Raw genomic sequence first — 23,291 nt, forward strand, 5'->3', positions numbered from 1 at the left:
CTCGAGGTTCTTTGCCAAATTCACTTGCTGTTCAAAAACTGGTTTGGACTCAGAATTGTGGATTCCACAGACATCTTAATGGACTGACGCTCATTAGTGGCTTGAAAACAAAGCAATGTTCAAATTATTGCTTTCTTAGCCTGGAGGCAATGCCCCAAATTCGTCACCACGAAAATTTCAGTAACACAAAACAGTTGAGTTCTGAATGGTGACGGGCTCTGCTTACTGCTGTTTCATGCTTCCGATGCAGAAATGTTTACGTGACTAAAAAAAGAAGAAATTCCTCCATTTTTTTTTCTCAGCCTTTCACTGCGAACGCATTACATTTATGCAAAAGACATCAAGATAAATAAAGATGTAAAAATTGTTATTTTGATGCAGTCTGTTTTTCATACCGTTACCTTCTGGAAAACCCAGGGTTTGCAGGAGTACGAGGAATGGAAGTGGTACAACAACCCTACACTAGTGGAGGTGCTGGACGAGTTCCCCTCCATCCAGATGCCGTCGACTCTGCTGCTCACTCAGCTTCCCCTGCTGCAACCTCGCTACTACTCCATCAGCTCCTCTCCTGATATGTATTCAGGAGAGATTCACCTCACAGTAGCTGTGGTCTCTTATCATACCAGAGGTGAGAATCCACCAGTACTTCAAAGTTGTGTGTCTGGTAAAAGCTTTTGCATAGTTTAGGATTTTTTTTATTTCCAAGTGGGTCAGGGTCCCAGAATGCCAGCTGTATAATCTGACCTTGCACATCGTTCTCACAGACCTACACCTGTAATCTTAAACAGGTAATGAAGGAAATGGCTACAGATGAACCACTGTTTACTGGTATTTGCGCTATTTTAGCATATTACTATAATTGCATGACCACTTGCTGTATTACAGTGATTTTTTTTCCTTCTGTAAGAGAAAATAAGAGATGGCTTTAGCCTTGTAGGTGAGCTAGGGCCACTCTTCTCCTGTTAGTTTGTGCACTTCAAATGAGTGGGAGGCAGGTTGGAGAGAAAAAGGTAAAGTGATTACTTGGTAATCATCTGTTTCAGGTGGGCAAGGACCCATCCATCACGGAGTATGTTCATCGTGGCTCAACAGGATAGAGAAAGGAGAAATGGTACCGTGTTTTGTCCGAAGGTAATGACTAAAATGAAAAACATTCTTGTCAAAAACCTGGTGTAAAATTCATGCCACCTTTTTTCCTTCTGTAAATTAAAAAACACTCCCTACATCACCATTCTGGTGTAACTTCATCACTCCTGTACAAAATTCTTTCCCAGTCATTATAGTGTTTAATAATTTTAATAAATTGAAATTCCGCATGAAGATGTAATGTTTGTTCATTGTAATTTAAAATATTTTTTTTCTGACTAAATGAGGTTTGCAAGAATACCCAAAGCAAAGAAGTCCAATTGACAAGTGTTTAGAAAGCCAGCCTGTCTGGTGATTACACAGTATTCTTACTTTTCAAAGTGTTTTTATTTGAGCAGACAGACACCAGGTAAGCATATGTGGTTTTAGTGTGTGAGCAACACACAGCCTAACACTTCGGCCAAAGATATTACTTTTAACCTACATCACACTACAACTCCTCTGCTTTCTGTTACCACATGAACACGCTAAGATGACGTGATGAAACGTTTTTGATCCTTTGTGTCGTCGTAGTGCACCGTCGTTCCAACTTCCAAAAGACAACAAAGCACCGTGTATCCTCGTGGGTCCGGGAACGGGCATCGCCCCATTCAGAAGCTTCTGGCAACAAAGACTATACGACCTGGAGCAAAATGGTGGGCCATTCTCACCTGTTTGTTCAACCAGTAACTGAGGAGGATCTTACCATAAAGTCCTGTGAACGTGTCATTGTAAATGTATTCATTGGATTTTCAGATAATTGCTTTTCAGTGTTCTGTTTAAATCAAGTCATTCGCAATGACTCACTTTGCATTGATCCTATTGCAATTTCATTTTTCATGTTTTTGTCATCTCTAAGGGATTAAGTCTTGCCCCATGATCCTGGTGTTCGGTTGTCGACAGTCTGAGATGGATCACATCTACAAGGAAGAGACTCTGCAGGCCAAGAACAGAGAAGTGTTCAAAGAGCTCTACGCTGCGTACTCCAGAGAACCTGGCAAACCAAAGGTAAAACCACCAAACAGCAATGAGCATTTGAAAGTAACTTGAGAGGTTTAGTTCACTCTTACTTTGATTAATTGGATTGGCTAAACAATTCCAGATATTTATAAAGAATACAAATTAAATCTGCAGGTCATTTATTTTGATGTTCATTATATTTTTAGCATTTCAACATTTAGTTTATCTTTATCATATGTCGAAGTGCAATTAACGTTCACATCATCCCCCTTTTTGTTCTTTCACTTTGTCTCTTCACTCCTCCAGAAATATGTGCAAGATGTGCTGCGTGAGCATCTGTCTGAAACTGTGTACCAGTGCCTGAGGAAGGAAGGAGGGCACATCTACGTGTGTGGGGATGTAACAATGGCAGGAGATGTTCTGAAGACCGTGCAGCAAATCATCAAGCAGCAAGGTCACATGAGCATAGAGGACGCTGGATTCTACATCAGCAAGCTTAGGGTAAGAAGCTACTTATTGTGATTGGAAATGTTGAATTGAACAGCTTTTGTTTTTAGTATTTCCTCAGTATGTATGTAACAAGAAGAGGAGCTTCTAAATGAAGGCCATTAGATTATTTCCCGTCAAAATGTAACAAATAAGTCAAAGTTCTGTAGATCCAGACTTTTTAATGAAGTCACTTGCTATCCACTGGGTATCATTTTTCATAATTTCTCACCATGTACATGTCACTGTCCTACCTTCACTACCTTGTTTTTGCCAGGATGAAAACCGATACCACGAGGACATCTTTGGGGTCACTCTGCGCACCTATGAGGTCACCAATCGACTTCGCTCAGAGTCCATTGCCTACATTGAAGAGAACAAAAAGGACTCGGATGAGTAAGTGCCTTGGAAGTTTTAGTTTTTCATCATTTTCAATTGTGAGAGTAAAAGACTGATTTTACCAGAAAAATATTGAAAGTGGTTATTCTAATAAATGACTAACTAAACTGGAGATTTATGGCTGAAGACATGATGCCTCACTTACTATCTTGCAGATTTTCTGTTCCATCATTTCATAATTTAGTTCATTTCATTTAGTACTAAATATTTTAAGAATTATAATATATGTAGTATTCACTGCAATTACTTTTGATATACAGAAATAAGAAAAAGAAATTACCTAGCAATCAGTAGTTGTGTGCTTAACAGATATGCTGCAACTGAAGGTTGGAGCTCCATTAGTTAATGCTTTTACAGTTAAGTAAATGGTAAATTGAATTTATATAGCACTCTTTTGGTCATACTGACCACTTGAAGCACTTTACACCAGAGCTACATTCCCCAAGTCACTCTCAGTAACGCACACATTCAGACAACTCAAGGTTGCAACAGGTAGGGGAGAGATATTGTTGCATTACTACACAGTTCAAAGGACTTTGAACCATATGAACGATGGAAAACGTAAGCAAATTTTAAACTTAAAATTCTGGCATAGCTTCGTACCCGTAACTGGAACAGTCCTGTACACACATAATAAAAAACTAATAAATAAAAGACATAGATCACTTTTTTATTCCTTCTTTAAATAATATTTCCATTGTTGACATTCAGACGTCTCAGCAGGTATGTCTGGATTTCAGAAGATAAATCCACTGAGATGGATCTCAAACAATGAGATTAGCACTGCTTCTCTTATAAGTCAACTCTGATCTGCATCCTGGAGTTGTTTGGCAGCAGCGTGTTGTCACCCCGACATCGGATGAAAACAGAGCGGGTAACCATAGAAACGTGTGGAGAGAGGCCTTTAAACTAACAGGATTAAAGTGAAAGCGGATGGCCCTGTTCCATTTCTGTTTTTGTTTCCGACGTTGTTTTTGCATGTTCAAGATTATACACTTCATATACCCTTGCCATGAGAGCTAAACAAGGGCCCTACATAGCCACTACGCCTCATTAAGTACCAACATAATGCATCACAGACGATGGTTCCTGTGTGGATTGTCACTTGAATTTCACATTTGGCCATCAAAGCCCCCTGCTCGTTGGATGAGTAATGACTGTAACATCTTTGTTTCCATGTCTCTGTTTCTCTGTGTCCGTTTTGTCTTTCTCCTTATTTTGCTTTCCTCTCTCAGGGTTTTCTGCTCATAGGTCGATGAATGGAGGGCTTGCTGAACACAACCAGTCTGAACGACACGGCAACACTGGTTAAAGAATACTGTGCCAACTTTTGTACTGTAAAGAAAAAAACAAAAAAGGGTTTTGTTTCTTTTTTTTTTATATACCACTTAAACAGTTCTGTTGGGCTCTGCAACTTTGTCTGTAGCAAGTTGGAAATGTTCTGTTCTGATATCGTTTTTGCTTGTTGATGATACTTCCAAAAATTTACAAATTGATCATTATGATTCATAATGTGTGCACTTAGTGTAATGAACTGCCTCATTGTGAATGCATGACAAAGAAATTAATATAATCAAGAAATATAATATACTCTGTGTTATTGTTGCAGTTAAAAGGCTTTTATTGAGGTTATATATTTGCAAGAAAATGTGCACCATTGATTAAAAAAAAAGTTCTGTATTAAATTTGTCGACTTTACATTTGGGAATGTGTAGGGACTGGTAAATCTGCTATATTTTGGGGGGTTTTATTATCAATAAAGGCTTCAGTAGACAAAGTTAAGACAGTGAAGCATGTACAGGCATGTTGACAGACAAAAAAGAAAAAGAATAATTTACAAGCAAGTTTGGTGTGTTGACAAATTTAAATTGTGAAAATTGTGATTTGGTCACAGCGTCGATGAACGCATCTATTAATGTGCCACTGGGAGTTCATCAAAAGGCATCAGCTTCAGGGCAAGTGCTCTTTAGTGGGATGTTCATCCTGTCATAACATTCATAACATTTTCATGTCTCAGCTGGTGCTCTCCAAACAATGAAATCCAAGAGCTGCTCAGTCTTCAATTCAAACAAAAATGTGTTTAAAATCTTAAGAGCCTTGAACAAATTTAAATGTCTTTAAATCTTGTGTGAACTAGGGTACAATGTATCACGCTTATAGTTACGGTAAAGGCAAATTGTTTAATAAATTGTTGAATTACAAATGAATAAAGTAATGCAAAACATGTAGGATCATGACTTAAAAATGCTGGGATTTGTTGAAGGGTTTAATAAAATGCTTTATGGAGAGGATGTCACAAACAAGATTTTTTGTTTTATGATATTGATCCAAGTAATATTAAGATTAAGTGTATGTTGATTCGGTGTCTCGGATACTTTTTATACAGCACTGATTTGCACACTACAGACCACAATTACAATAAAGTTATCTCAGTCAATGCATGCAAATTGTAGGCACTTCAGCAGCTCTGGAAGTTTGTGGACGTGCTTGAAAACACCAACTATATTCCTCATGGTAGCCTCCTTTCCTGCATTGCTGGAATGTGTGTGTGTGTTAAACAGCCCACACATCCCCACACAACTTCTTACATAAATGTTTATATACTTGCATTGTTACATGTTCACATATTGTGGGCATGGTCTTTGGCAGTTTCCCATATATTTACATCTTGATTCACAAAAATGCTGGGCATGCAAACATAGACTGTTCAGATCCGTTCAAAATTCATCCAATGGGCTGTAAGGCTAAGCAGTGACATCAGGCAAACCTCCAAAGTAGATCTATAATGTAAAGCAAGAAGCTGTAATATCAGACGGTATATCTTGTTTATGATGGATTATTAGTTCTTTCCAGGATAAACTGCATCAGAGATCAACATATCCATCCTAAAACTATACTTTCCATCATTCAAATAGTTTGGTTCTGTTTTACTGCAGCCTCCTGGAAATGTACCCCTTTTAGTTTCCTTCATAGTGTTGCTTTAACTTACCTGCTTGCAAAATTAGCTGAAAGAAAGTTGTGAAGTGCAACAACAGCTGCAAATATTTGTAGAGAGGCAGAGGTATGGAGCATTTACCAATGTCAAAGCTTAAGCAGCTAAAAAAAACACATCAGCTTTCAGGATGAGGGGTTAGTTTACTTTGCACAACTTTACTTTAATCAAGAGACAAGTTAGACAAGTTTGGCACACTTAATTTTGCAAGAATTGCTGTTCAGGTTTTGGCATTGCGATTTCCTGGTGAGTACAAAAGCAAGAAGGTTGAGTTTTGTAAAACGTCAGAGTTTAACTTTGATCATACTGCAACACAAGGCTAGAATATTTATGCAGAAATGATCATTTTGCACTTCACCACTATTCCAGTGATGAAATACAGATAAAAACATTTTGGTAATGGTGACTGAGATTGTTACTAAATAGAATACATAAAGAGGAATATAAGTTTAAGATTTTGGTTTTACTGTAGAATAGAGACTCTAAGAAAATCTGTTTCCACATTACCAAACCTGAAAACTCGCCTCATGTGAACAGCTTTTTATTTTTTACACTTTAGCTTTTGTACAGAACAAAAACTCCAAATGTAACATAATGAGCTTTAAATGTGCTGTTGGGAAGAATTCACTACCTTTTTGAGAGTGCCAATTCATGTTTTTAAACTTTTTGCTTAGCTAATTGCATCCCAGCTGTAGCATTATATTTACTCAATTATCAGCAAGCTGGAGAGCGTTTTCCCTCGACGCTGTTTTCTCAAGAATTAGCTGCTTCATAGCTAAACATTAAGGAAAGCAAATGATGCTGCTCTGATCGTATCCGACAGCTGTCGACTTGCACATTCATCACCAATGAAGCTTTTAAAGAAAAATGCAGAAAATGCATTTGCAGCATCTTTACTTGTCTGCCTCTTGCCTTACATTACCTCTTTGCCAACATTTGGTACATTCATTCATTCATTCACTTGGCTTTCTGCATGTTTTCCTGTGGCTTAAGTGAGACCCCCCTCTCGCTGTAAAATAAACCCTGTCTGGTTGTCAGCATGTGTGTATTTGCCTGCCTACTTGTGCCCCAAAAATCATCTCCGGTGCACATATTTGAGTGGATGTAATCGAGCTTGATCTCAGGTATGTTTGTTCATTCCTCCTGTTGTTTCTTTCATTGTTCGTTTAAAAGCAAAACAAAAAGAAAAACAAATCTCAAACATGGACTTGACATTAGCACGAGCCTGCAAATTTGAGGTTGCAGATGGTGTTTTGGTAGCAGGAAGCTGCCCACGTGGATTTTAGCGACGATCTCAGCAGGACAGTCCAATTGTTTTAAGTTCTAATTAAGGCTTCTGGTCGGAGAAAAGAGATCATCCCACACTGGCTTTGGTCATTTGCTGCTTTAGTCAGATTTGAATAAAAATATATATATTGTGCAAGCACCAATTTTTTTTTTATTTTCTTTTATGACTCACTTTGTATTAACATGCTTTTCCTTTATCTTCTGAGTCCTGTGTATTAATTTCTGTATCTTCTATTCAAATTAAAGATGGCATGATTAAAGGATTTAAACTGATGTCTCCATTTGCCCAGATTATTTCTGCGTTCTGAGTCAGCTCTTTTGTTTGCTGGGCGTTTCCCATTTCTCCAGTTGTTGCTCATTTTAGATGAATATCTCCTCCCATTCCAGATAAATAATTTGCTTGATCTCATTTAGTTGGAACGAGAGTCATCTGTGACGTAACTCTTGCCACCAGAAAAGTAATGCAAAGTATGATATAGAGCACCACATCAATATTTTATAAGAATGTATTTTGTCTTGGAAATTATGAAAATTGGCTTGATTTTAAAAAAGGTTTAAGAGGAAATTTTAATTTTTTCTCAGATTCTTTAGGTGTGAGGGTAAAGGAGCAGTATTGACGAAAGAAATGCGTGATGTGGTCTTTTCTCTCTGCTGCTTGTATAAAACAAAATATTTCCCAGTGCTGTCATTCAGTGAGGCAGTACAGAGGAAGCCCAGGGGGATGGAGGTGAGTTTCTTTCTGTGTTTTTTTGCACATCTCTGCTGCTATGAACAACTCTGATCCAATCAGCTTGCTCTGCAAGGACCTTTTTGTTGTTCACTTGATTGAAGAAGTTCTATTTTGTTGCATCGACTGCAAGGTCTTTGCATTTACTTCTAAATAAAGAGAAACATTTACAGAATATGTCAACACATTTGCTTGGCTTGTTTATCCAGGTAAATGATGCTGTTTAAGCTTCATGCATTTGAGCGTAAAGGTCAGTTTTAGGGCTTTAAAATATTTTCTTTAGCCATTTCCTGCTCTGCTTCTCTTCTGGCCTCCACAAGTGGTGGTTGCCATGGCACAGAGGGCTGATGATCAAAGTAGCAACAGCAACAAAACAAGAGTACTTGGAGTAACTTGTGCTAACCCTGAAGAACTATGCTTTTGAATCCAACATCAGTAACTAAAACGATTTGGGGAACATTTATGCTTTCATACTTAAAGAATGCATGATTTGTAGTCATTTCAATATATCAAACACACTGTGTAAAAATCATGATTAATGGGAAGAAGTCGTTGAAGACTGCCCTCTGTTCTGGATGATGAAGCAGAAATAGAGGACAAATCACAACATGAGGAGGTAAGCAGTTAAACCTTTAATAAAGGAAATGTATCTTGAAATGTAAATGTAAGCAGAGTGAGACTCGAGGAATTTCAGTGTTGGAGTTTTTCAAAGCCTTAACTAAGTCGTTCCAGAGAGACTTTGAGAATTCAAAGCATGTTACAGACCTGCTAAAGCATAATAGGCTTTGGGAATGGAGGTCATACCAACCATCTCTAGGCACATCTGAGCACTTTCTTTGCCTGAGGCGAGGAAATAAAAGCAGAAAAACAACCATTTCTTTTTAAATAAATTGCTCTTTTGACCTGTGCACTCATGAATTTATTCAACAGGGGGAACTGTGTCTCACTTCTGAAATCTCTTAATTACCCTTTTATGTAGTCCAGTCACAGGGCAGCATATGATTAAAATGGAAAATACATTATAAAAGCAATACTCTTAAATAACACCAAAGTTGTGCCCACAACTTCCATAAACAAGCACTTAACAGGTTGAAACATGCCTATTAAAGCATGCTGACTCAAAGGACAGGTCAGGATTACTGAAATGAGGTCATGTGAAAAGGTCACAAGTGTGGCGCCTGCTAATAATAGTAAGGGACACAAATGCCACTAAAACCTTTTACAAAAAGCTTTAAGCAGTTTTATGTCTTCAATAGAAAACATGTCTTCAATAGGCAGCAGTGAAATAACAGAGTTTTGCTCACGTGTGTCTATTTAAATATATTGTAAGGTTAAGATTATTTATCACCAAAATTCGTCGTGGTTTTCCTACTTTAGATTCCATGAACCATGTGTAGTTCACACTCCACCCAATGCATGGACATAACACATCTAAAATAATCAGTTTTCAGTTCTATGCTATTAAACTGAGATTCATATTAACTGCTTCTTCCACTGTTTGTTAAAACACAAAACTTAAATTTAAAAGAGAGCCATAAATTGCAGTCCTAAATATTCATCCTACAATATACGCACAGCCATATGAATAACATAACATGGTTACACAATTGCATAAATCTCTGATAATTATTGAGTCGGTAAGTAATATATTTCATTAAATAGAGATAAGCGGTAGGATTGAAAAGTGTTCCTACTCCTTTTCAGACAGAATGTCAATGTCAAATTAATTTATGTAGCACATTAAAAACAGGTTTAAAACTGCACCAAAGTGCTGTACAAAAAAAATAAGTTGATGGAAAAGGAAAAGAGAAATATCACAAGAAAAGAAAAAAAATCTATAAATATTGTTAAATATAAGTGATAAGAGTAATAAAAAGGAGTGGTATATGATTGCACGTTTTTTCTCTTGTCCTAGTAATTCTTTGTGTTCTGGTTTTTAAAACTTGTTTGAAATGAAATGAGACACATCTTATAACACACAGAGTGCATTCTTTACGAAGGCAGTTCAGCAGCTGGGTTATCGTTTTTATCTGCAACTTATATATTCATGGATGCACCTTCTCTTGTGTCCAAACAAGTGTGTTAAGATTTTCCCCATAAACGGGGATGTTTTGTTGTTTTGTTTTGTTTTTTTAGGGATGGTATTGGTTGGTTGTCTTTGTCTCTAGATTTTACAGTCTTTCATTCATTTCATTGTTGTGTTTTACCAAAACCAGGGCACTATTTAACAAGTTTCAGAATCACATTCTACAGTAAAAAAAAAACTATGCTATATCTTGTACAGGGTTGCATAATGTCGCAATAAAACAATGCACACTTATCGATTGACTGGGTTGTCCAGAATTAAGTTACCAGTTTCATTCTGCTGGCGGCAAATTTATCATATTTCCTCACTTAGGCTGCCAGCAAAGCAGGGTTTAACGAGTCACGATGTGCTGCTTTCTCATTCTCCATCCAGCAAATATCGAGCCAGACAGAGGTTGATGTGCGTGGGCCAAAAGACCAACGCTCAAGCCCTGACGAAAGCAGTCGAGACGGAGGCGAAAAAGAAAGTGGAGAGACGGAGGAAGGAGGGGAACTTCCAGGAGAGGAGACTGGCATCTGATGAGGACTTTGAAGCAGGCCTGGACCTTAGTGGGAAAACTGAATATGGCTTAAAATAAGATAAATAGAGTGAGACACCTATCAGATTTCACAGTCGGAGGTGTGATGTTCATTATTAGAAAACACTTGTTTTGTGGCTTGTTTAATTCAACTGCTTCGCCCTGGTTTTACATCTTTTGATAGTGCCTTGTTTTGATCATGATCATAACAGGCATTGATAAGGAAAAGCCCTCCTGTCTTCCCATCTGTTCCATCTTTTCTCACAGAAACCCCTCCATGTGCCCACCCACGCGTGTAGAATCCTTTTCTGCATAATGACTTCATCTCAGTCTTTGTGTCAGATTCTCTTTTCACCACAAGCAAAACCTGTCTGGTATGAATGAAATGAATGTGTTCTCTTGTCAGGGTAAAATCAACCAAATGGGTTTTGGATTTTGAAATCAGAACCAAAAGGTTCTTCGCCGCTGCTCAACTTTTAAATTCAGAAACCCATGTCTTTTATTCATGCTGCAGGTAAGGAGGAGACAAGTGATTCGGCAGGGAAGACGTGCTACATGAAGGCTTACAAGACTTTAAAAATGGTGCCTGTCATTCCTTTCCTGGAAGGCATAGAAAATAGTGAGATGTCTTTGATGCATTGGGGTTGGAGCCTCTGGCACTGGAATCAAGCTGAAAATTATTTGACAGAAAGGTAGGCAAAACGTAGTAGCAGTTTATAACATGTGTTTTCAGTTAATTGAAGGCAAGCAGACTTATGAGAAGGAGAAAGGAGTAGGATCGAGTTAACCATAAAATGGTTAACAACACCAGAACACATTCTCTGCTTAGATCCCATAAACCATCCAAAGACAATAACATGTTTTGGTTGAATCCTTAAGTATTAGATTTGAGTCAATGTGAGCCAAAAGGTAAAGCAAAATTATTTACAGTGCATCATGTGCCATCCCAGAATCCACGCCTTTTTTTGTTGAATTTATTTATAAGAGTATTCTCCAGTAGGGTGGCAGTTCTGTTCATAAGAAAAGTCCAGCAATTTTGAATTATGAACAACACAACAGAGCTTTTAAAAGTATGTATCAAAGCAGAATAAAAATAGTTCAGATTAAAATTTTAAATAAACCAGACTCTGCAAGTCCCAATATGTCAAACTGGTTAACTTTACCTTCTTCCTTTATTTATTTCTAAGAGAAAAAAGCAGGAACTATTTTATGTGTCTTTTCGCATTTAATTTCGTCTTCAGGTAGAAATAAGCAGCGGGGTTCTCTTGAGATTCCCCCGCTACTGTCTAGTGAATATTGACATCCTTTTTAGATCCAGAAACTCCCATAATGCTTTTGATTTTTGTCTGTTTGTACTCTACCCAACCTGCTTTGCTGAATTTGGTTGAATGTGAGCAGACAGTTTATCCCTGTACGCTTCAGAAATCATCCAGCTGCCGCTTTCTTCTCTCAGATCAAAAATAAACACCAAATGCTTTTGAAAATTGTGACTCCCAATTCCATTCAACTCCTTCCCCATCACTTCTATTTTATGTTGATCTCAAATTCTCTTATCTGAAGAATGCTGTTACTGATACGAGGTAATTATTGGCAATTTTCAGTCAAGTTCAACCTGCCTTTTTGCTTCTCATTACCATGTTTTGATTAATGCTGTAAATGTTCTTCCCAAATCCTCAGAGTATTTTGGATGCCAATCTTCTAGATCAGTGGTTCCCAAACTTTTTTCTTCTGCCCCCCCTGCAATGACACGGCGCCCCCCCCTAGGGGGCGCGCCCCACAGTTTGGGAACCTCTGTTCTGGATTAGTCTTTGCTCAGCTTCAAGTTGCTTTACCATGAATCTATTCATTGACCAACGTTGTCCTTCTTTTGTCCAGGTTAATTTATCACTGAGCTGGCTTCTTCTGAGTTACAATAACACGTTTAGTTAATTCAACAGTTAGAGCTGCAACACTTCAGTTCAGTTCCAGACCTTTTACCGTAAGAGCAAGCATTATTCAGTGAATGTAAAATATATATCTTGCATTAAGTAAGACAACAGTTAGAAAGCAAAGAGCGAGGATAAAATGTACTGATGAATTATTATCAGCCATAAAAGGACAGAACCGTGTTACTCATTATTTCTAAAAGCTAAAATCATACCTTATCTTCTCTCAGCAGGACTGCTAACCCTCTTCAGAAGTCTGCATTTCTTCTTTGGTGGTTGGTTGTAGCCCAAGCTGTGGGTTTTAATTTACAAGTAAAATGAGCGGGCTAGCAAGGCTTTCTGTTCTTGCTTTATATTTAGATTCTTCATTTATATTCGTCTTGATTCCTCGCCGGTTGGTAACTGATGGAAAATGATCCATTGATTTCAGGAATATTGAGTCCTTAACACGCATCAGCAGAAGCCACATGTAAAAGCTATATGTCTGTTTGAAGCTGCAGCCTCAAACAGTGCAGCAAGAGGAAATGATTGGATAAATTTGAGATTTAAAAGGACTGTTCATAAGTGATTATCACAACAAATAAAATAGTAGGAATTTAGCTGGAAAGCTGACCAGTTTTATTAAAAAAAATACAGCCACAACCAGCAAACTGTTTTCTTATAGCTGTTATTCTGGAAGATCCTTTCTGTTTCCTCCAGCAGCTCTGCCAGGAATACCTGGATATGGAGCTTTTTTAGTCAGCCTGTCCAGTCAGTGTTTGTTAGTTTTTTTCACTAGAATCCTCTTCACGCAGCGGCTCTTACCAATCCCCAGTCTGTAAGGGAAGCTGGGATTAAAACGCTCCCCAAAGGAGGTAACAACACGGCTGTCCAGGAAGAAGCAGTCAAACAATTTTCTAAATGCAAGATGTCTACTCATCTAGACACCCTGAGGAACTGTAATAACTAAAACCTACATTTAAAAAATGTTTGTTTTCAATAAACTGCTGCGGTGTAAACAGAATATTACACCCTAGGTAAATATTTATTTCTCACAATGTGGACATTTCTCCCACTAAATAAATGTTACCAAATTAAAGTTGTATTTTTCGAAATTGTTCAGTTACACACTATAAGATTAAAATGTGTTTATTTTAATGCTTTCTTGAACATCATTGCCATGATTCCCAAGAAATACAGAGAGCATTGTAATGAAAACTGCAGAAAAGTTGCAATAAAGAAATGCTAAAAATATAAAACTTTTCTAAAACTAAATACTTTTTTTTTCTTTCATCCAGGAACCCAGTTGACGCAAATCTAAAACTCTGAAATTACAGATTTTGATTTTTTGAGCGCTTATGCACTCGACTTTCGAGTTAAATTTGCTAGGAACTATAATTTCCATGTACTGTGAGCTTCATTTCTGACCCCCTGCCTCCACACAGCTCCCTTCTGCTTAATTTGTCCCACACAGGTGATAATAATCCTCTGTGCCTGTCTGCCCACCTGCTTCTACTCTTTTAACAGGAATCCAGATAAGAAAACATATTTCCATGAACAAACAGAAAAGATTTCACTTTGAGCGGGGAGTGGCGGGGTTGGGTGGTGTGTTCGCAGGGCACCAAAGCTCTGACGGTTCCCTTGGCAACCAAGCACTTCATTACTGCCTGAACCTGCGAGATAATTGGATGGAAGGAATGGGCGGAGCTGCTGTAGTCAAGATGTTGAAGAAGAAATGTTGCATTGCAGGTGGTTGTACTGAGAACACAAGCAGGCACACTTGGTCTCATCCATGATGGCACTTTTTAATGAAAATAAAACAATTTAATTTCAGTTCAGTTTTTCCTTCTGGTGTGATATTTCTAATTCATTAACTACCCACATATTTTAATGTGAGGACCTTTCTTTCACATTTTGCAAAATAATTAAACAATTTGATCCCTGAAGTCCAATTTCAAAACATGCAATGTGCCAGTTTTAACTCTTAGTGGTGATTTACATCCATATGCTGAAACGAATTAGCGGAAAATGATGAAACTAAATGTTCTAGTATACAAAAACACACATTTCATCAAAATGTATCAAGAATTAATTTGGTCAAGTAGTAACTCAAAAATACAGTGTGTGTACGGGAACAATGAAGGCAATGGCATAGTTAAAGCCAAAAAAAGGCATTAAAGTTTGAGGCTAATGATAGTAATCCACTGTACTCAGGCTGGCCGTGCTTAGATGCTGATGCAAGTGATAATTAAGTCTTATAGCTAATGTCTCTTAATTAGCAATAAACTGCCACAAAATGTCCCTAGTTAAGAAGTTCAAATGACCAGAACTAAAGAAATTACATTTTACATTCTTTCCAACCTCAGATAGTTTGCAAGTCATCAGCACTTCTGAACTAAAGGGTCCATTTAATCCTCAGATAAACACATACAGTAAAAGGGTTTTTAATGGAAGCGTCAACATCAGGCATCAAGTGGAGAAAGTTGCTACATGATGTTTTTTAAACTTCTTTTTAAGCAAAAGCACATTTTGATCATTTGTAAGTTATGGTTGGCTCGGTATCAAAACATCAAAATCATGGAACAAATCTTTATTCTTTCAAGTTTTTGTTTTGATATATTGGAAAAATGCTACTTGATAACAATTCTAGACAGTTCCTCTAAATTTCTTAGCTTTGTAGATTCCGATTTCTGAATTAACTGAATTAATGTTCTGAAAATAAAGTTATTGCTGTAAATTCTGAAAGATCCATCCAACAAAAGGAAATTAATCATATAATTTCTAGATAAATTACTAATTTTGGAAAGCTCTTCCTATATCACATTTAAAAGATTTCAAGTTTTCAAAGTTTGCTTTACTCCACCAAGCTGTAGTAAAAAGAAAGGAAGTTCAGATAAAGTAAAGTGAAGAAAGAAAAAATACCATCAAACTCAATGTAGGCAGTTTTGAAAGATGCTTATTCTTTTCCTCAACACATCTTTTATTTCACCAATCATGTTTTGTGCCAATGTTCAAATTTGCATGTCAACTTTCAGATGTGGACTTGTCTGACAATAATCTTGGGGATTTTGGTTCCAGGGCCGTATCTGCGATGCTTAAGGAAAATGGCACCCTGCTGAGACTACATCTGTCAGGAAACCGTTTCACAGACCAGTCCTCTGACTATCTCGGCTTCGCACTTATCACCAACTCCACGCTACAGCACCTCCACCTAAGCAGCAACGCTCTGGGAGAGCATGCACGTAGCGAGGCAATTAGTATTCCACGTTACGTTTCTTGTGTTTTCTGTCAGGTCATAGCCTTTCAAGGAATGAAACATTACCCATGACTCAAATTTTTAATATAAGCTGCTATTAAGGATTTTGACCCCTGCACTGTTTTTCACAAGTTTTCCATTAGCATCTCCAGATAAGTGAACTTTAGCACCAATAAATTTTATGTTGCATCACCACAAGACAAGAAAATGTAAGAGGTAAATTGGTCCCCTAATGTTAGTTTCTCTTTTTGTTTTGATTGTAGCAATGTTAAAAAGGTTTATATCTAACCTTCAAATCTCTCAATCTTCCTCTTAAAGCAGAATCACTTTTTATCTCTGCACTCCTGTGGTTTACACTTTCTCTCCCACACCTGTTCTTGTGTCATTCCAGGAACACAGAGTCTTGACATTTTTCTCAATCAAATCCACACTTTCCTAAGTTGCTCCTCTGATATCCTTATGTATTGAAATGTGCCAGAAAAGGTTCTTAAAATTCAATTTGACATTTGAGCAACATGGCACCCTATCCCAACATCAGATATCCATGGAAATATTTTACAGTGATAAGTCATCTTTGTCCATCTTTGATGTTATTTCTCACAATAATACATAATAATTAAAAAAATGTATGAAAAATATATTAAAACGGTTCTTTTTTTGACCTTTCTGAAATATTCATCCAATTTCATGTGATACAGATATATAAGACACAGTCAAAACTTCACAAAAGTGCCATGTGTGTATGTGGCTGTTGACAGGAAAATGTCTTAAACACAAAATTATTGCTTACACATTTTTCAAGTTACTCTTTAGAAAGAGTTGAAACCAGAATTTTACATAAAATCAGTAAAAACACACATATTCTAGTTTTATCACAGTATGATAATTAACCGCATGAAGTTTTCTAAGGTAGAATCATAAATTTTTTCCCCCCTCCAAATCAGGAGTTTACACACATTTTCTCACTATTTGGTGGAATTGCTCTTTAAACTGCACCACTTAGCCCTACAATCTTGAGTTTGCTTTTCTCATCATAGTTTTCCGGAAATTTTGACTTGTTCCTCCTGAGAAAACATGTAACTGAGTCAGGTTGTAGGCTGCCATGCTCCCACACATCTTTTTAACTCCAACTGATATGAGACTGAGTAGTTTTGTAATGGCCATACCATCAAAGTTGACTGTCTCCTTTATAAATAATTTGGTGGTACGGTTAGGATCGTTGTACATTAAGAAGACCTACTGGCACCAAAACTTTAAAATAAATTAGCTGTCGTTTCTTCAGACCACAGAGAACCATGTGTTTCCAAAAAAGATGCACAGTAGTCTGGATTTGCAAACTGTAATATGAGTTTATATGTTGAATTTAGAGCAATTCCTTCTTCCTCTCTGTGAGTTTTGTTCCAGCTCATGTTGGCACTCATTTCACACTCTCTGACCTCCTTTACAAGGTCTTCTGATGTTGATACTCACATTTCAAAACCCATTCATGTCTGCCAAACCCAAATTCTTCTCAAACAGTCTGATGGCTGAGCACTCCCAATCTGTTGATAGTTACTTAAAATTGTTTGAACAGATGAACTTGGCACCTCCAGGCTCCTGGACAATGACCCTAAGGATGAACCAGACTTATACCATCCTGATATATTTGCTGACTCTTTTAAATTTCCCAATTAAGTCACACACAGAATCATTGTGGTTGAGGTTTTGCCTTCAAATATCTACATTCATAGAGGTGCCTAAAATATTAAGAAACTTACACAGCCTTCACAAATGAGCTTTCTCATATTGTCCAAATGCAAAGTAATCTTATAGTGTAGCTAAAATTGTGACTTTGAAGAACATGATAAAAACAAAATCTTACCTCTCAGTATTTTAATCTGGCATTTAGCAAATATAAATGCCAGAATTTCTACTTATGGACTTATTTTCAATAATTCCAGTATTAAGTCTGGAATGTCACCATACTGAGGCCATTTTGTTAAATATCCACAATGTGTATTTGTCGTTTACTAAGTCACGTCTTCTGACTTTTTAAAATGAAACATTTCAGCAAAACTCTTGCTAAAAGTTACTGACAGTTTTTCTTTCATTTCAAATGTTTGCGAATGAATTAATGACCTTGTATTCTACACCCTGCTTTACCTCCACATAGTGGCTGCTGAAAGCTTCCAGATACATCTCCACAGTCCTCCATCTGGCCTGATTGAATGATAACTGCATAAACAGTCGAGCCCTATGAATTGAACAATTACTGTGTAAAGTGCAGCGATGACACCATGAAAGCTCGGCTCCAGCATTATTAGATTTCTTGAAAAAGCCATTTCTATAAAAGAATTTGCAGCAATAGTGGAGCTTCATCCCTGCACATCAACATCAGCAGGCTGTGGCACTGAAAGGTCAGGAACGTTGCACCTTCATTAAAATCTCTTCCAATTATCATGTGGATGAGTTTGTGATTGGCTGCTGTTGGAAGAATGGCGGAGCAGGAGCCGGAACGTCTCTTGCAGGTAATTGGAAATGAGTGTGCGAAAACGGGAATGCCTCCATGTCTTATTGCCATATGTGCAGGTATGATTTATCTCCATATATTTGGCCTTTTCTCCTGCTGAAATATCAAAAGGACGTCATCTGGAGTCTGGAGAGGTCTCTTCCATAAAGAGACAGAGAGGCCAAGTTGAATACTGTGGCATTTATGTTATTGTTTTAATGCATTTTAAATATTTACATAATGGGCTGTCTAAAGTGGGGCTTTTTTCTTCTTTTGTGAGTCATAGACATGTTCAAATACTTCTGTTGATGGGATGATGACAACTTTTTTTCTTCGTTCAAAGAAATAAAATAGAATAATGGGAAAAGCTGCCTCACAGTATAGAACCTTAGGTAAAAAGAAAATACTGTGGTTTTACTGCTTTAATTACTTTTATTTAAAATAGAAACATAATTTAAAAATGCTGCTAAAGTATTCAAATATATATTCCAGCTTTACTAATATAATAACCATTTGCATGGTTATTCAGATTTGTACAGACATTGATATAAACATGCAAAATTTAGACAAGTAGCCAGTGGGCAATATGAGTACAGACAAAGACAAAGAATTTGAAAGATTTCTTTGATTTTTTTGATATTTTCATTATGCCAAGTTGTTGATGACTAAATTTTTATTCCCTTCTCCTTAGGGAAAACCTTTGGCAGCTCTCTATCCGAGAACCAGGGTCTGAGATCACTTACTCTGGCCTGCAACCACATTTGAGAAAAAGGAGCAATGATGAAGCTGATGGTTTGGGGTAATAAAATTGGAAAATCTTGTTTTTACTTTTCAAACTCTGCTAAGAAATAAGTAATATGACCTGGAAGTGGAGAATAATATTGCATAAATCTGTTATTCTTTTTCTGATCTTATAAGAAACTGAAAGCTCTAAATCAACAAAGTTCTCATTAAGGGTATATTATTTTCATTTTAAGGCTTTTAATGTGCCTGATGTCAAAGGGGAATGTGTAAAATTATTTCTTCCATCTCCTTAAGCAACAGTGCAAAGGTTTTCTCCAAAACAAATAGCAAGAGAGACAGAGAGAGAGGAGAGATGGTGAGAAGTACTTTCTTTTTTCTTCTAATGGCCAAGAAGGTCAAGTGGATTCTCATCAGTAAACTTCCCTGAGAGCTTTCTTTAGTTTATTCCTCTGCATTTGTATACAAGTGCATGGATACAGTTTTTAAAACCAAGCATGCACAGCAATATCCATTTTTTACCCCAAATGTCAGAAAAACAAACATTTTAATGAAACACTCTTGTGTTTTTTAAACTTTGAGAAAACCTTGGTAGAAAATATGTTGGTGTAAATCTTAAGTGCAAAATGCTTTTCAGTGTTTACTTAGATCAACAAATTCTTGTATTTCAGGTTCAGTTTGTATTTCTGTGATATGTTTGTATTGGGTAATTAAAGGTATATCTTCTTCTAGCAAAGTCACTATTTTTCTGTGAGTTCTTCAGGAAAATGTTACCCTAACAGGAATAGATCTGTCTTTTAATGACTTCGGCAGAGAAGCTTTAGGACAGGCTATTAAGAAAAACAACGTTCTGGAGGAGCTGAATGTTAGGTCAGAAACTTTGCTTTCCTTGGGATTGATAATCAGATGAAGCACAAGAGACAAGTTCAAGTTCAAAATGAGCATTCAGAAAAGACAAATTTCTTGTTTTTGCTTTTTCGACAAAACCAAGCTTTCTTTGCAAATTCCTGGCGGTTGCTGCTACTTGACTGCATAATATAATTTAAAAGATAACACTTTATGATTACCTCCATCACACTCCAACACCCTTTTTCTGTTATCTGTATTTTTGTCATGCCACAGTAACAACCGAATACCCCCTGAGGGAGCCATCCACCTCGCCACGGGCCTCAAAGTAAACAAGGCAATCAAACTCCTGAATGTAAGCTGTTGAAAAGAGATTGGTTCTGGCTTCACAAGCAACGGGGGGCAGCAGTGGATAAAATGGGATAAATAAACGGATCACTGTACTTTGCTTTTATGTCAGCACCACTGCTGAAGCGTCATGGCCACGCAGGGAGAAAGAAAAGTAACCGTCAAGACTCTGAAGTCAGTTAAAAGCATGAGCAAGTGTGATTGATTATGTTTACGCGCCTGTGTTGGGAATCTTTTCCTGCATATTGATGTAGGAAAAGTTGTTCTGCATGGATTTAAATGAAATGATACTTTGTTTTTAAATGAATGAACTCAGTTTGTGAGACAAATGCAAAGCCAAAAGAGAACAAGGATGAAAGATAAAACAAAAAACTCGACATAGAAATAGAGATCTGAGTCAAGATGATGGCAGTATGAATAAAATTAGCTGTAGTTTGTTAGGTTGACAAGTAAAGAATCCTGTGGGAGCGTAGAAAGTTGAGGAAGTTCATCATTTTAGGTCTCTTAATAAACAGCATTTTCAAAGTTAGTGCTTCAGTTTACACAGCTGGGTTTGAAAAGGTAACATGATCACTACCACCAAGTTATATCACACTCACCTGCTACTTTTTATTGCTTAGTAAGCATTTTGTGTTTGTTGTTTTGCATGTCAAAAAATGTCTATATGTTTCATATGTATCTCAAGAGATATGTGTTTTATAAGTGAGCAATTTTCTAGCATCTAGAATTTAACTTATATTGTGCTGTTAGTACCTGTCCAATTTGAAAGATTAGCAATTCAATATAAAGTAAATGTGTTTCTATCCGTCAGTGCAGTGTAAAAATGTTAATTTATTTAGCTTTTTGCCAGCAATAAAAAGTAATTAAAAGCATGTTTGTGCAAATCCAGACTATTGATTCTAATCTTTATGGCTTCTGTTTGTGACCAGATCAATAGAAGCCCCATCCGGAGTGATGGGTCCCACGAGATCCTTCAGTCTGTTCAAGAAAACCAAAATTCAGTCATGGAGACATTAAAACTTTCAGTAAGTGACACATTTTACCACTTTTTTTCGGGCTTTGTTGCAATAGACGAAGCGATCATTACATCTGTCACTTTCTAGGACATACCAGTCAACCAGGATTTCGAAGACTTGTATAAAGCAGTGAAAGAAATATTCCCAACGCTGAGAGTAAAACACGGAGGCACATTTGGCATACTCAGAAAAGCATTATCTTGAAAATTGCTACTGTAATTGCTGTACTTATTTGCCAGCAAAAAGCTAGGAAGTCTGTTCAATGTACCAGATGAAAAGGATAAAATCTTAAAGAAAAGTAATTTTTATGAAGATTAATTTCTTTTACAAACTATGCTTCAGACTGAAATAATTATGTCTAGTTAAATCCCAAGTCACTTTAATATAAAGGTGAAAGAAATAAATGGCATTTCTTCAGTGCACCAAGCGCATCATCCACAAAGTCTCTGAAATTGGGCAGGTATTGAAGATGATTCTTTTTAGATATGATATGATCTGATTTGATGTTATATAATGCAGGTGGGTAGAAATGATGGAGAGGATCAGAGAGCACTGCATTGTGTTTGAAAAGAAATGAAAGTGGGTTGCACAAAAAGGATCTAAGTACAGCGTGACTAGTTTAACAGAAAAACCCAGCTATGAAAGAACCACTGTCCGCCGTTAGGTAACAGGTCTGTTTACACCAGCAAGACAAACTCAAACTGTGGTAGATATAGGAAAATGTCACTTTGGATGCATGTAACTCCCCCACACACAGGCGCCCCAAAAATGAACTCCAAGCCAGATATTTTTGTTTAAATATCTGATAAATACAACTAAAAAGCTGTGTATTTAATTTGTTTTGTCATGTTAGGGGATCACATGAGGTGTAAAAATTACATAACTGTTCAATAAATTTGTGGTACACAGCGAAGGGAACGGATAGCGTAATGTAATAATCTATTACTCAAGAAAATACCACTGAACATATAACTGAGTTAATTCTTTAAAGAGAGAAAATACAGAATAAAATTAATCTAATCTAAATGAGGTTAGTTTTAGGTCAATTAGTGATCTAATTATTGTACTGCAAAGATTGCTCTGTGGTTTTGACCTTTTCAGATCTGTTTGTTCATATCGTATCTTAGTTACATTTATAACAAAAGTTGGTAAATGAATTTTTTAAATAGCATAAAAGAACAACGCACAAGGAAACTTGCAGTTTATTTTCTGACTAAATTATAATGCCATTATTTTGATAATAATGTATCAAAAGATAAATGGAGACAGAATGTTTTGCTGGGATACACAATCGCCTGTCAAAAGACTTAAAAAAAACTGATGGCACTGTCAGTTTCCAGGCTTTTTACTGTGGTGTAATTGACAAACCTTGGTGAAAATAAAAAGTATTAGGCTAATGCAGTTACAGAAAATAACAAATTTTAGCTTTGATTACCAACAAAAGTCTCAAAGTGAATTTACAGTCACAGGAGAGAAAACCTGCACTGAGTCATGAAACACATCTGCTGCAGCTGTGAAGCCTGTGGATACAATATGATGACTCTGCATAGCTTCCAGTGACTTATTTATCTATTTGACAGAAGATGGAAGAGGATTCATTCTGGAATGTGTCGGCATGCTGAATGCTGTCTGCTGAAATTCAGGCAATGTCAGCAACTGAATGAAGGGTAACAACCTGACTATTCTGTACCGTCTCAGTCAAAATGCCTCGTTTCAGCCAGAAAGAGTGAAAAATGACTAATCTAAAAAGGAGAAAAAAAACAGCTGCATGATTGCTTAGTGACGCAAGGCCTTTAAAACTTGAAGTTTTTACCTTTTGCTTTCAAAAGATTGAATAAAAAGCTAGCATTTATATGACAATCTATTGTCTTTTGGAAATGTTTTTTTCTTTCACACAAAGTGTGTCAACACCTTTAGAGATTCCGAAATGTTTTTTTTTAAAGTAATATCAAAACTGATGCAATTACAAGATGTCAAGCTGTACACAATCTACATGTAAACCTACTCTTTACCCCAACCTGCACCTCTCTCAGACCCTATCAGCAGGTCGAGTTTGCACATTGGATCATTGCTTCACAGAGTCACGCATGTTTTTAACCCCTGGAGGGCAAAA

The 23,291-nt window shown here is 36.9% G+C and overlaps 2 protein-coding genes across 3 annotated transcripts in view; both read left to right on the top strand.

Moving 5' to 3' along the window:
• The window catches only part of nos1 (nitric oxide synthase 1 (neuronal)), a 52,625-nt gene extending 45,103 nt beyond the window's left edge, over positions 1-7,522 (top strand). For both annotated transcript variants that reach the window (XM_007547476.2, XM_016669200.1), the window contains 7 exons: positions 418-628; positions 1,044-1,131; positions 1,660-1,781; positions 1,985-2,133; positions 2,392-2,586; positions 2,849-2,967; positions 4,206-7,522. In XM_007547476.2, coding sequence (XP_007547538.1) covers positions 418-628; positions 1,044-1,131; positions 1,660-1,781; positions 1,985-2,133; positions 2,392-2,586; positions 2,849-2,967; positions 4,206-4,221 — 900 coding nt within the window. In that variant the 3' untranslated portion in view covers positions 4,222-7,522. The remainder of the gene's footprint in view (positions 1-417; positions 629-1,043; positions 1,132-1,659; positions 1,782-1,984; positions 2,134-2,391; positions 2,587-2,848; positions 2,968-4,205) is intronic.
• Positions 7,523-7,970: 448 nt separating this feature from the next.
• lrrc74b (leucine rich repeat containing 74B) lies at positions 7,971-21,382 on the top strand. Its single transcript, XM_016669118.1, is given in 13 exon segments — positions 7,971-7,976; positions 10,435-10,542; positions 10,544-10,610; positions 10,922-10,953; positions 11,066-11,231; positions 14,096-14,146; positions 14,149-14,232; positions 15,519-15,725; positions 18,919-19,019; positions 19,732-19,838; positions 20,091-20,169; positions 21,092-21,187; positions 21,266-21,382. Coding segments are annotated over 13 exon segments (1,221 nt in total).
• Positions 21,383-23,291: the final 1,909 nt, after the last annotated feature.

This window comes from Poecilia formosa, unplaced genomic scaffold (assembly GCF_000485575.1).
Source record: "Poecilia formosa unplaced genomic scaffold, Poecilia_formosa-5.1.2 Scaffold20, whole genome shotgun sequence".
In the NCBI taxonomy this organism is placed as follows: Eukaryota; Metazoa; Chordata; class Actinopteri; order Cyprinodontiformes; family Poeciliidae; genus Poecilia; species Poecilia formosa.